General features: G+C 48.0%; 1 protein-coding gene across 1 annotated transcript in view; it reads left to right on the top strand.

Annotated features, from left to right (window-relative positions):
* Positions 1–6,901: 6,901 nt before the first annotated feature.
* Positions 6,902–13,841, top strand: part of LOC121009422 (cytochrome P450 2G1-like) — a 65,269-nt gene continuing 58,329 nt past the window's right edge. Inside the window, exon 1 of the mRNA XM_040442532.1 lies at positions 6,902–7,113. Coding sequence (XP_040298466.1) covers positions 6,937–7,113 — 177 coding nt within the window. The 5' untranslated portion in view covers positions 6,902–6,936. The remainder of the gene's footprint in view (positions 7,114–13,841) is intronic.

Genomic DNA, 13,841 nt, shown 5'->3' with positions numbered 1-13,841 from the left:
AAAATAACTAGTTTCTGGTATTTGAGGCCTACTTGAAATCTATCCCAAAAAGAAAATCTTACATTGAAGGTATTGATAGTGTCATTCAGAAAAACCTAAGACACACGCTAGCGTGCTGATAGAAGTGTGATTCTGTGATTAAACCTATACCTGTCACACAGCGCAAAAAAAAACAGGTCTCACATCTCTATTCAACCAAATCTGCACTGTTTTAGCTGGTCAAGTTATTTGTAGTGACCGTAAAAGCAGACTTTTTGTTCTGGGTTGAAAAAGCATTCCCAAATTTGCCATTCTCAAAATAATTAGTTTCTGGTATTTGAGGCCTACTTGAAATCTATCCCAAAAAGAAAATCTTACATTGAAGGTATTGATAGTGTCATTCAGAAAAACCTAAGACACACGCTAGCGTGCTGATAGAAGTGTGATTCTGTGATTAAACCTATACCTGTCACACAGCGCAAAAAAAAACAGGTCTCACATCTCTATTCAACCAAATCTGCACTGTTTTAGCTGGTCAAGTTATTTGTAGTGACCGTAAAAGCAGACTTTTTGTTCTGGGTTGAAAAAGCATTCCCAAATTTGTCATTCTCAAAATAACTAGTTTCTGGTATTTGAGGCCTACTTGAAATCTATCCCAAAAAGAAAATCTTACATTGAAGGTATTGATAGTGTCATTCAGAAAAACCTAAGACACACGCTAACGTGCTGATAGAAGTGTGATTCTGTGATTAAACCTATACCTGTCACACAGCGCAAAAAAAAACAGGTCTCACATCTCTATTCAACCAAATCTGCACTGTTTTAGCTGGTCAAGTTATTTGTAGTGACCGTAAAAGCACACTTTTTTTTCTGGTTTGAAAAACCATTCCCAAATTTGCCATTTTCAAAATAACTAGTTTCTGGTATTTGAGGCCTACTTGAAATCTATCCCAAAAAGAAAATCTTACATTGAAGGTATTGATAGTGTCATTCAGAAAAACCTAAGACACACGCTAGCGTGCTGATAGAAGTGTGATTCTGTGATTAAACCTATAACTGTCACACAGCGCAAAAAAAAAAACAGGTCTCACATCTCTATTCAACCAAATCTGCACTGTTTTAGCTGGTCAAGTTATTTGTAGTGACCGTAAAAGCACACTTTTTTTTCTGGGTTGAAAAACCATTCCAAAATTTGCCATTCTCAAAATTGTGGTGAACGGGAACAATGAGGAAAACATCTAATAAGGGACGTGGACGCGGACGTGGACATGGTCGTGGTGGTGTTAGTGGACCCTCTGGTGCTGGGAGAGGACGTGGCCGTTCTGCCACAGCCACACGTCCTAGTGAACCAACTACCTCAGGTCCCAGTAGCCAGCAGAATTTACAGCGATATTTGGTGGGGCCCAATGCCGTTCTAAGGATGGTAAGGCCTGAGCAGGTACAGGCATTAGTCAATTGGGTGGCCGACAGTGGATCCAGCACGTTCACATTATCTCCCACCCAGTCTTCTGCAGAAAGCGCACAGATGGCGCTTGAAAACCAAACCCATCGGTCTGTCACATCACCACCATGCATATCAGGGAAACTGTCTGAGCCTCAAGTTATGCAGCAGTCTCTTATGCTGTTTGAAGACTATGCTGCAAGGGTTTCCCAAGGGCATCCACCTACCCCTTCCCCAGGGGTGGAAGAGATAGAATGCACTAACGCACAACCACTTATTTTTCCTGATGATGAGGACATGGGAATACCACCTCAGCACGTCTCTGATGATGACGAAACACAGGTGCCAACTGCTGCTTCTTTCTGCAGTGTGCAGACTGAACAGGAGGTCAGGGATCAAGACTGGGTGGAAGACGATGCAGGGGACGATGAGGTCCTAGACCCCACATGGAATGAAGGTCGTGCCACTGACTTTCACAGTTCGGAGGAAGAGGCAGTGGTGAGACCGAGCCAACAGCGTAGCAAAAGAGGGAGCAGTGGGCAAAATCAGAACACCCGCCGCCAAGAGACTCCGCCTGCTACTGACCGCCGCCATCTGGGACCGAGCACCCCAAAGGCAGCTTCAAGGAGTTCCCTGGCATGGCACTTCTTCAAACAATGTGCTGACGACAAGACCCGAGTGGTTTGCACGCTGTGCCATCAGAGCCTGAAGCGAGGCATTAACGTTCTGAACCTTAGCACAACCTGCATGACCAGGCACCTGCATGCAAAGCATGAACTGCAGTGGAGTAAACACCTTAAAAACAAGGAAGTCACTCAGGCTCCCCCTGCTACCTCTTCTGCTGCTGCCGCCTCGGCCTCTTCTGCTGCTGCCGCCGCCTCGGCCTCTTCTGCTGCCGCCGCCTCGGCCTCTTCCTCCGCCTCTGGAGGAACGTTGGCTACTGCCGCCCAGAAAACATGGGATGTACCACCAACACCACCACCTGCGTCACCAAGCATCTCAACCATGTCACACGGCAGCGTTCAGCTCTCCATCTCACAAACATTTGAGAGAAAGCGTAAATTCCCACCTAGCCACCCTCGATCCCTGGCCCTGAATGCCAGCATTTCTAAACTACTGGCCTATGAAATGCTGTCATTTAGGCTGGTGGACACACACAGCTTCAAACAGCTCATGTCACTTGCTGTCCCACAGTATGTTGTTCCCAGCCGCCACTACTTCTCCAAGAGAGCCGTGCCTTCCCTGCACAAACAAGTGTCCGATAAAATCAAGTGTGCACTGCGCAACGCCATCTGTGGCAAGGTCCACCTAACCACAGATACGTGGACCAGTAAGCACGGCCAGGGACGCTATATCTCCCTAACTGCACACTGGGTAAATGTAGTGGCGGCTGGGCCCCAGGCGGAGAGCTGTTTGGCACACGTCCTTCCGCCGCCAAGGATCGCAGGGCAACATTCTTTGCCTCCTGTCTCCTCCTCCTCCTACTTAGCTTCCTCCTCCTCTTCTTCCACCTGCTCATCCAGTCAGCCACACACCTTCACCACCAACTTCAGCACAGCCCGGGGTAAACGTCAGCAGGCCATTCTGAAACTCATATGTTTGGGGGACAGGCCCCACACCGCACAGGAGTTGTGGCGGGGTATAGAACAACAGACCGACGAGTGGTTGCTGCCGGTGAGCCTTAAGCCCGGCCTGGTGGTGTGCGATAATGGGCGAAATCTCGTTGCAGCTCTGGGACTAGCCGGTTTGACGCACATCCCTTGCCTGGCGCATGTGCTGAATTTGGTGGTGCAGAAGTTCATTCGCAACTACCCCGACATGTCAGAGCTGCTGCATAAAGTGCGGGCCGTCTGTTCGCGCTTCCGGGGTTCACACCCTGCCGCTGCTCGCCTGTCTGCACTACAGTGTAACTTCGGCCTTCCCGCTCACCGCCTCATATGCGACGTACCCACCAGGTGGAACTCCACCTTGCATATGCTGGACAGACTGTGCGAGCAGCAGCAGGCCATAGTGGAGTTTCAGCTGCAGCACGCACGGGTCAGTCACACTGTGGATCAGACACACTTCACCACCAATGACTGGGCCTCCATGCGAGACCTGTGTGCCCTGTTGCGTTGTTTCGAGTACTCCACCAACATGGCCAGTGGCGATGACGCCGTTATCAGCGTTACAATACCACTTCTATGTCTCCTTGAGAAAACACTTAGGGCGATGATGGAAGAGGAGGTGGCCCAGGAGGAAGAGGAGGAAGAGTGGTCATTTTTAGCACTTTCAGGCCAGTCTCTTCGAAGTGACTCAGAGGGAGGTTTTTTGCAACAGCAGAGGCCAGGTACAAATGTGGCCAGACAAGGGCCCACTACTGGAGGACGAGGAGGACGAGGATGAGGAGGAGGTGGAGGAGGATGAGGATGAAGCATGTTCACAGCGGGGTGGCACCCAAAGCAGCTCGGGCCCATCACTGGTGCGTGGCTGGGGGGAAACACAGGACGATGACGATACGCCTCCCACAGAGGACAGCTTGTCCTTACCTCTGGGCAGCCTGGCACACATGAGCGACTACATGCTGCAGTGCCTGCGCAACGACAGCAGATTTGCCCACATTTTAACGTGTGCGGACTACTGGGTTGCCACCCTGCTGGATCCCCGGTACAAAGACAATGTGCCCACCTTACTTCCTACACTAGGGCGTGATAGGAAGATGCGCGAGTACAAGCGCACGTTGGTAGACGCGCTAGTGAGAGCATTCCCAAATGTCACAGGGGAACCAGTGGAAGCCCAAGGCGAAGGCAGAGGAGGAGCAAGAGGTCGCCAACGCAGCTGTGTCACGCCCAGCTCCTCTGAGGGCAGGGTTAGCATGGCAGAGATGTGGAAAAGTTTTGTCAACACGCCACAGCTAAGTGCACCACCACCTGATACGGAACGTGTTAGCAGGAGGCAACATTTCACTAACATGGTGGAACAGTACCTGTGCACACCCCTCCACGTACTGACTGATGGTTCGGCCCCATTTAACTTCTGGGTCTCCAAATTGTCCACGTGGCCAGAGCTAGCCTTTTATGCCTTGGAGGTGCTGGCCTGCCCGGCGGCCAGCGTTTTGTCTGAACGTGTATTCAGCACGGCAGGGGGCGTCATTACAGACAAACGCAGCCGCCTGTCTACAGCCAATGTGGACAAGCTGACGTTCATAAAAATGAACCAGGCATGGATCCCACAGGACCTGTCCATCCCTTGTGCAGATTAGATATTAACTACCTCCCCTTAACAATATATTATTCTACTCCAGGGCACTTCCTCATTCAATACTTTTTTTAATTTCATTTTACCATTATATTGCGGGGCAACCCAAAGTTGAATGAACCTCTCCTCTGTCTGGGTGCCGGGGCCTAAATGTGTGACAGTGGCCTGTTCCAGTGGTGGGTGACGTGAAGCCTGATTCTCTGCTATGACATGAAGACAGATTCTGCGCTGACATAAGGCCAGATTCTCTGTTACGGGACCGCTCTCCTCTGTCTGGGTGGCGGGGCCTAAATGTGTGACAGTGGCCTGTTCCAGTGGTGGGTGACGTGAAGCCTGATTCTCTGCTATGACATGAATACAGATTCTGCGCTGACATAAGGCCAGATTCTCTGTTACGGGACCTCTCTCCTCTGCCTGGGTGCCTGGGCCTAAATGTGTGACAGTGGCCTGTTCCAGTGGTGGGTGACGTGAAGCCTGATTCTCTGCTATGACATGAAGACAGATTCTGCGCTGACATAAGGCCAGATTCTCTGTTACGGGACCTCTCTCCTCTGCCTGGGTGACGGGGCCTAAATGTGTGACAGTGGCCTGTTCCAGTGGTGGGTGACGTGAAGCCTGATTCTCTGCTATGACATGAAGACTGATTCTGCGCTGACATGAAGCCAGATTCTCTGCTATGGCATGAAGAGACTGATTCTCTGCTGACATGAAGCCAGATTCTTTGCTATGGCATGAAGAGACTGATTCTCTGCTGACGTGAAGCCAGATTCTCTGCTATGGGACCTCTGTCCAATTGATATTGGTTCATTTTAATTTTTTTAATTTTAATTTTAATTCATTTCCTTATCCACATTTGTTTGCAGGGGATTTACCTACATGTTGCTGCCTTTTGCAGCCCTCTAGCTCTTTCTTGGGCTGTTTTACAGCCTTTTTAGTGCCCAAAAGTTCGGGTCCCCATTGACTTCAATGGGGTTCGGGACAAAGTTCGGATCGGGTTCGGATCCCGATCCCGAACATTTCAGGGAAGTTCGGCCGAACTTCTCGAACCCGAACATCCAGGTGTTCGCTCAACTCTAGACATGTTTTTTAGCTTCCAGATGTGGGGTTTAACACATTACTTTAGGCAATCTCTCGCAGCCAGTAAGGGCTTTTCCCTCTGTAGCAGGCAAACACTTCTGCTGCATTCTTTGTCAGATTGCTTATCCACATTTTCCACCTTGGTACATTCAGATATACATAGGTGCTCCAAACGATGTGGTCTGTGTTATCAGGCACCAGGGGCTTCTCCTGAACACGGGTGCCATAGAGTGAAATAAATCCTTTGGAAGACTGCTCAACTCTACAGGTCTTTCTCTACACCTCTCTTGCATCTGCTCTGTTTTGATAATGCTATGGCTCTATCCTGGGCGGATCCATGTCCAGGATGGGCTAAAATGTCAGCCCTACATCTTCACTCTTTGCTGGTTTTAGACTGCACTGAACTGGCTTAAGACTGGCTCTAGAATGTTATGTAGTGGTGGCTAAAAGTGTGGACTATAATTACCATCAACTTACAGAAAATACACTGTAAATGCATACATGACATGACAAATATATGTTTGCACTTTGCAGTATAATGCGACTCTGGGAGCAGGATGCTGCAGTGTATATATGGGCAAGTCATGAGCTGAATTAAATGTCATAAAAGAATATCAAGATGTCAGTATGAACAAGGTCTTATTGTTTCCAAGAGAGCCGAGATATCTATGAAGGATATAGCTTTCAAGTGGATCTTAATGAATCCTTTTGGACCACTTTAACTGTAATGGTGTGAACAGATGTTCTAATACTTTTCACAACAAGAACAGTGTCACAGATTGCCATAAAGATACCGGAAGGTCAGACCAGTCCCCCAGTGGAATCCATGAACAAAAGTGTGAACAGTCAAAATCCATTTGAATTTGTTGGAGTAAATTTGATTACCAGCTGCAACATGTTTCCTAATAGATGTGCGCAGTCTGATGGAATAGTCATCAAACTGAAGATTGTTATCATTGTACTACCTGGCAGCACTTGGTGGTATGCCATTTGTACGATGAATGACCCTGTTTGGTTCAGTATCCACATATATTTCTTATTGTGGGTTCTGGCTGCAGTCCACATGCAGTTAAATACCTTTCTAGCATATCATATGAATGCTCTGCCCTTCTTTGCTCCACCTACGGTAAGTTTCTTTAGCTTATATATATTGAAGATGAACAGTATTGTAAAGCTCCTATGTTTGCAAGAACTGACTTGTAATGGATTTATTACACGATCCAACACTTTTATTTACCTTATGTATCTTATGCTTTATCTTGTATTTAAGCCTAAATTCATTAAGGAATCGTGGAAACCTTCCACCTGGACCAACACCTCTTCCACTGCTGGGAAATGCTCTGGATTTTAAAGGAGATATTGTGAATTCTTTGATGGAAGTGAGTACCTTCAATGAAAAATCATATATTGGAGGTGGCAAAATTTATTGGTTTGCATGGGAACTTAGCAGATAGAAAGTTATTATATCAATTTACATATTGGGTTTAAAAATGGTTCCACATATACAGATAATTATGATGTATAAGTCCAGTTTGGGCATTTATAGCCTAATATTAATGATTAGGCAAAAACATACATTTCTCACCCATGTTTTTGTACAGTTTCAAGCATAATTCCTATTCCAAAGAGGAACATGTCTACTGGTTAATAGGACGTAGGAAAAGATTTTCAGTTATACTCATTCTCATGCCAAGGCCTCCGGATTGGCAATGCATTTCTCCTGGGGGCCCCAGGGCGCTGCTATGAGCGCTTCCATCAATACAGATGGAAGCGCTCATTGCTGGAGCGCAGGGAGCTAAGTCACATGAAAGCCTTTTTCAGCAGCATGCAGAGTCGGCTGCCTCTGTCCCCCTTACAAGCTTCCGTGCTGTGGAGCTTCAGACATGCCCCCTCCACACAGGACGTGCTTCCTGACGGGGAGAGAGACCCTAGTGGACCAGAAGTGTGAAGAGATGCAGACAGTCTGTGAGTGAGTCTGCACTGTGACTGTCTCTTCTCTGTGGGACAGGAGGGGTGGGAGGATGTCAGGGAACTCTTCAAGCTGCTGCTGGATGCTGTAGACCAGCAGCTTCATGCTATGTAGTTGTTTTACTGCCTCATTAAGCAGTTTGCCTCCATGACACCTGCCCCCCATATCCTGTCCTATCTCATCCTCATGGAGCCCCTGCTGTCTCCTTTCCTCCCTTATGTATCCAGAGCTCCTGTTCCAACCTCCGATCTCCAATTGCTGCCCTGCACAGACCTTCTGCCCCTACTTCTTGTATGAATCCCACTCAGAGCCCCTTCCACCTACTTGTTGTGTCTACCCCTCCTGTCCATCCAGGGCCTTGGTCACCTGTCTCACTCCTCTGCCTCTCATTATGGTGGTGTCTAAACCGCATGCACCATGAGGACCTTCTAGGCCCCCCACCCTGTACTGTGCCCCTTTATACCCTGCATTGTGCCCTCTTACCATACCCTGTACAGTGCTCCTAGTCATTCTATGTACTGTGTCCTCTTATGCCCTTTTATCCGGTCACTATATGGCGGTGTTATCCAGTTACTATATGGAAGAGATGAAGGAAAAGCGGCACTCACCCTTAGTTGTGTTGATAGTAGCTTTATTACGGTAAAAACATGCTAGATGCGGGTCACTGCACAGCAATTCAAGCCAATTGCCCTGAATTGCTGTGCAGTGACCCGCATCTAGCATGTTTTTACCGTAATAAAGCTACTATCAACACAACTAACGGTGAGTGCAGCTTTTCCTTCATCTCTTCAATATTGTGATTGTTATCAGCACTTCGTAAGCAGAGCACCACCACAGTGTGACGTGAGCAGCCGCGGCAAGTGTGAATCCAGTCATTAGGGCCGGCTCCACCTGTAAGGCGACCTAGGCAGCCGCCTAGGGCGCAATTTAGCAGGGGGCGCAGTGCGGTTTAAAAAAAAAGCGTTGCCGCAAGTTTTTTTTTTTAAGTACGGCGGCGGGCCCTTCTCCGCACCGGGCGGCTTCCGCACTACCCGGGCTGGTGCGTCTATGATTGTGCACCGCTCGGGCGCAGCCTGAAGAGAGGGACTCACAGTCACAGGAGGGAAGCGCCTCTAATGTAGCGTGGCCGAGCTCTGTTCGGTCCCCGGTACAGGAGCTTTTGTTTCCTGTACCCGGCCGGACTGACAAGGGAGGGGGGGGAGTAAATGAGAGTGACAAGGGAGGGGGTGGGAGTAAATGAGAGTGACAAGGGAGGGGGGGAGAGTGACAAGGGAGGGGGGGAGTAAATGAGAGTGACAGGGGGGAAGTAAATGAGAGTGACAAGGGAGGGGGGGAAGTGACAAGGGAGGGGGGGGGGGGGGACAAGGGAGGGGGGAGTAAATGAGAGTGACAAGGGGGGGGAAATAAATGAGAGTGACAAGAGGGGGGAATATATGAGAGTGACAAGGGAGGGGGGGAGTAAATGAGAGTGACAAGGGGGTGAGTAAATGAGAGTGACAAGGGAGGGGGGAGTAAATGAGAGTGACAAGGGAGGGGGGGGAGTAAATGAGAGTGACAAGGGAGGGGGAGGAGTAAATAAGAGTGACAAGGGAGGGGGGAGTAAATGAGAGTGACAAGGGAGGGGGGAGTAAATGAGAGTGACAAAGGAGGGGGGGAGTAAATGAGAGTGACAAGGGAGGGGGGAGTAAATGAGAGTGATATGGGAGGGGGGGAGTAAATGAGAGTGACAAGGGGGGGAGTAAATGAGAGTGACAAGGGAGGGGGGGATTAAATGAGAGTGACAAGGGGGGGAGTAAATAAGAGTGACAAGGGAATGGGGGGGGAATGAGAGTGACAAGGGAGGGGGGAAATGAGAGTGACAAGGGAGGGAGGGGGGAGAAGAGAGTGACAAAGGAGGGAGGGGGGAGAAGAGAGTGACAAAGGAGGGAGGGGGGAGAAGAGAGTGACAAGGGAGGCAGGGGGGAGAAGAGAGTGACAAGGGAGGGGGGAGAAGAGAGTGACAAGGGAGGGAGGGGGAGAAGAGAGTGACAAAGGAGGGGGGAGAAGAGAGTGACAAGGGAGGGAGGGGGGAGAAGAGAGTGACAAGGGAGGGAGGGGGGAGAAGAGAGTGACAAAGGAGGGAGGGGGGAGAAGAGAGTGACAAAGGAGGGAGGGGGGAGAAGAGAGTGACAAGGGAGTCCCCAGAGCCAGACCAAGAGCCAGACTGCAGCCAGAGACCAGATCATCTTATTGTCCTGGTGGTAAGTAGACAATGCAATATGTTTATTATTTAATTGTTTAGTTATTAATACTACATTGGAAACTAATGTACCTCACATTAAGGCTCCATTCACAAGTCCGCAATGTGTTTTGCGGATACACGGAGCCGCGGATCCGCAAAACACGGAAAGCAGCAATGTGCGTTCCGCATTTTGCGGACCGCACATTGCCGGCACTAATAGAATTTGCCTGTTCTTGTCCGCAATTGCGGACAAGAATAGGACATGTTCTATTTTTTGGCGGAACGGAAGTGCGGACCCTGAAGTGCGGATCCGCAATTCCGTGTCCGGGCAGCACATCGTGCTGCCCCATAGGAATGAATGGGTCTGCAATTCCGTTCCGCAAAATGCAGAACGAAATTGCGGACGTGTGAATGGAGCCTAAAAGGACACTATAGTCCCAGAACCACTACAGTTTAATGTAGTGGTACTGGTGTCTATAGCCTGTTCCTGCAGAGAACAGACACTGTGCAGTACTGGTGGTAAAGGAGCACTATAGTGCCAGGAAAACAAACTCATTTTCCTGGCACTATATAGTTGTTAGGAGTGGGGCACCCTCGTGTCCCCCTCCCACTGGGCTGAAGGGGTTAAAACCCCTTCAGCCACTTACCTTTCTCCAGCGCCGGCACTGGGAACTCTTCTCCCCGATCCTCCTCTCAGCTGCGAATGCGCATGCGCACGCATTCAAAACTATGTTCCGCGTCTTCCCACTGTAATTTTCACAGTGAGAATCGCGGAAGCTCCTCTAGCGGCTGTCAGGGAGACAGCTACAAGAGGCTTGATTAACCCTAGGCAAACATAGCAATTCTTTTCATTAAAATGCTGAGAAAGGGGTGGAACATATGTGATGTCATGGTATGGGCAGATCATCTGATAAGGGGGGGGCGGCAATTTTTATCTTGCCTAGGGCGGCAAAAATCCTTGCACCGGCCCTGCCAGTCATACATTACCAGGCACCGCATGGTCCAGTGCCGACTGTGTTTTTCTCTCTTTTATATGTTATCCAGTTACTGTATGGAGGTTTTATCTGGTCACTGTTTGGAAGTATCCAGTCTCTATATGGAGGTGTTATCCAATAAATGTATGGCCATAACTGTATCCCCTTCCTTGCCCACACCACCTTTTTTAGACCTGGCATGAGTGGGGAAAAGTTGCAGATTGCTGACCACCAGGACCAGGTTGTGCGCTCTGTCAGTACATGGCGCCTTCCCTCTCCACCCTGCTGCTCCGCTTTGTACTATTGCTTATTCTGACACTAAGGCTGAGTTCACATCACATTTTTGCTATCAGTTTAATGTATAACAAAAACTTATACATTAATAGTGTTGAGCACGAATATTCCAAAAGCAAATTTTTATCTCGAATATTGCCACTTCGAGAATTCATGAATATTTTGAATATAGTGCTATATATTTTTAGTTTTTCGAATATTTGTCATTTTTTCCATCTGAACACATAATTCCTCCCTGCTTCTTGCTTGTGGGCCAATAAGTCATTGGCCCACAAGCAACTTAAGCAGGGACTCAGGAGGAATCTTGACTTCAGATGGAAAAAAAGGACAAATATTCTAAAAAACGAATATACTTGTATAGCACTATATTCAAAATATTTGTGCTATATATTTGTTTTTTAGAATATTAGTCATTTTTTCCATCTGAAGTCATGATTCCTCCCTGCTTAAGTTGCTTGTGGGCCAATGATTCATTGACCCACAAGCAAGAAGCAGGGAGGAATCATGTGTATATGGAAAAAATGACGAATATTCTAAAAACGAATATATAGCACAATATTCTATAGTGCTATATATTAGTTCTTGACCCACGCCTGTATTGATCCAGTAATATTTGCATATTACGCGATCATTAACTTGCCGATTTTCGAGTAAAAAAAAAAGAATGTAGAATATAGCGAATATTCAACGAATATTCTACAAAATATTTGAAAAATATCACGAATTGGAATATGACCCCTGCCGCTCATCACTATACATTAACAGATGCCTCGGACTGATGCTATACAGTGGCGGCCGTTCACCATACAGTTCTGTAGTAAAAAAACAAATATGTTAACGTATGTATTTTTCTACTGGACTCTGCAGTATACGTATACAAAAACATGGTGTGCTGCACATTTGTATACGGTACCTTTTTTGTATAAGAATATAACAAAATAGCAAAGACAGGGATCGCCATTAGCAACGGGCCACAAGTGCAGGATTTGCTCCCCTATATATATGCACGACTGCATGTGGGTTTGAGCACCTCCCGCTAATACCGCGCTAGTCTTTTCAGTTTGTATACCTTTTTTGTATACATCATACGGATAGAAAAATGTGATGTGAACCCACTGGAGGGGGGGGGGGGGGGTCGTACAAAAAAGTTCTGTGGGGCCCAGCCAGTTCTACTGTAGCTAGTGAGGGCCCCTTATACAGTATAATGACCCCCAGTGCCCCTCAATACAGTATAAACCCCAGTGTGGGGGCCACTGGGGGTCATTATTCTGAATGGGGAGCGACTGGGGGTGATTATTTTGAATGGATGGCCACTGTGGGGTCATTATATTGTATGGGGGCCCACTGAGATTTATCGCCCAAGGGCCCACATGAACCTGGAGCCGGCCCTGATTGCGTCCCAGGTGTAGTAGGAATGCCGAGTGGTGTAGTGCGGCCTAAATGTCTGTTTATGTGTCACGGTGCTCCTACCTGGATACTGCAGGAACTCAGGTTTTGGCTCCAAAGCAAAATAAAGGGGGAATAATTGAGGAATGAAGGAAAAAATAACAGACCTTGTGGTGAAATTCAACGGCAGCTTTACTTAAATAAACGTTCATCCAAACAATTGCCAGACTTTGTCTTGGTTTCAGCAGACGTTAGCATAAACTGGCAGGCAAACTCAACTTTCTCTCTTTCTCTCTGCTTTACTGACAGGCTTTCTTAATTACTAAATTCTAATCTGGTTTCAGTACTCCTTATCTGCTCTGGTATCCTTGGATAGGGTGCCGTCGACTGTTATTCCCCTCCTGACACTCAGTAAAACGTATCTTCAGCCGAAGAACTCTTCCTCTTGCTGATTTCTCTTATGGTGGCCAAAGAACTATTCTTCTGGCCCCTATGGCTTACAGACACGTTTATTAATTGCCAGCAGAGCTTAGGGTGCTCTGGCTGACGTGGGCACTAGAGTTAAGCGGACACCTGGATGTTCGGGTTCGATGAGTTCGGCCGAACTTGAAAAAAAAGTTCGGGTTCGGGACCCGAACTTGACCCCGAACCCGAACCCCATTGAAGTCAATGGGGACACAAACTTTTGGGCACTAAAATGGCTCTAAAATAGTCCTGGAAAGGGCTAGAGGGCTGCAAAAGGCATCAAAATGTGCTTAAGAGCATGGCAACTGTTCTGCAAACAAATGTGGATAGGGAAATGACTTAAAATAACATAAAATACAGAAAAATTTAAAATAACAATCTGGATCTAGGAGTAGGAGGTTGAGGAGGCGGTGGATGGGTGTAATGACCGGCGTCACGCAAAAGGGAGGGAAATGGGAAGGCCCTGTCCAAGGGAGAGGGAAAGATGGTGACCCCTGACTCACCTTGCGGCTGGCACCTGACTGCCCTGACGTCCCTAGACGGGTTCCTCACCCGTACGCCGATCACGTGCCTAAACCCTGGCTTTCCCTAAGATGAGCCCTATGTAGTGAACGGGGCGGTGGGATCACTAGTCCGCACCACTGACACTAAGATGAAAACACCAAGGAGAGGACAGACAATACAGACAAACATATAATCCCAGGTGGGTGACAACAGCAGACCACAAAGGACCAACAGGGATCCGGAGGGTAACGTTCTGGAACAACAACCAGGGAACACAGCTACACAGCTCCAGTG

The sequence above is a fragment of the Bufo bufo genome, chromosome 8 (genome assembly GCF_905171765.1).
Source record: "Bufo bufo chromosome 8, aBufBuf1.1, whole genome shotgun sequence".
NCBI classification, from domain to species: domain Eukaryota; kingdom Metazoa; phylum Chordata; class Amphibia; order Anura; family Bufonidae; genus Bufo; species Bufo bufo.
Note: the sequence above shows the minus strand (reverse complement) of the source record. Positions and strands in the feature narration are given on the sequence as shown.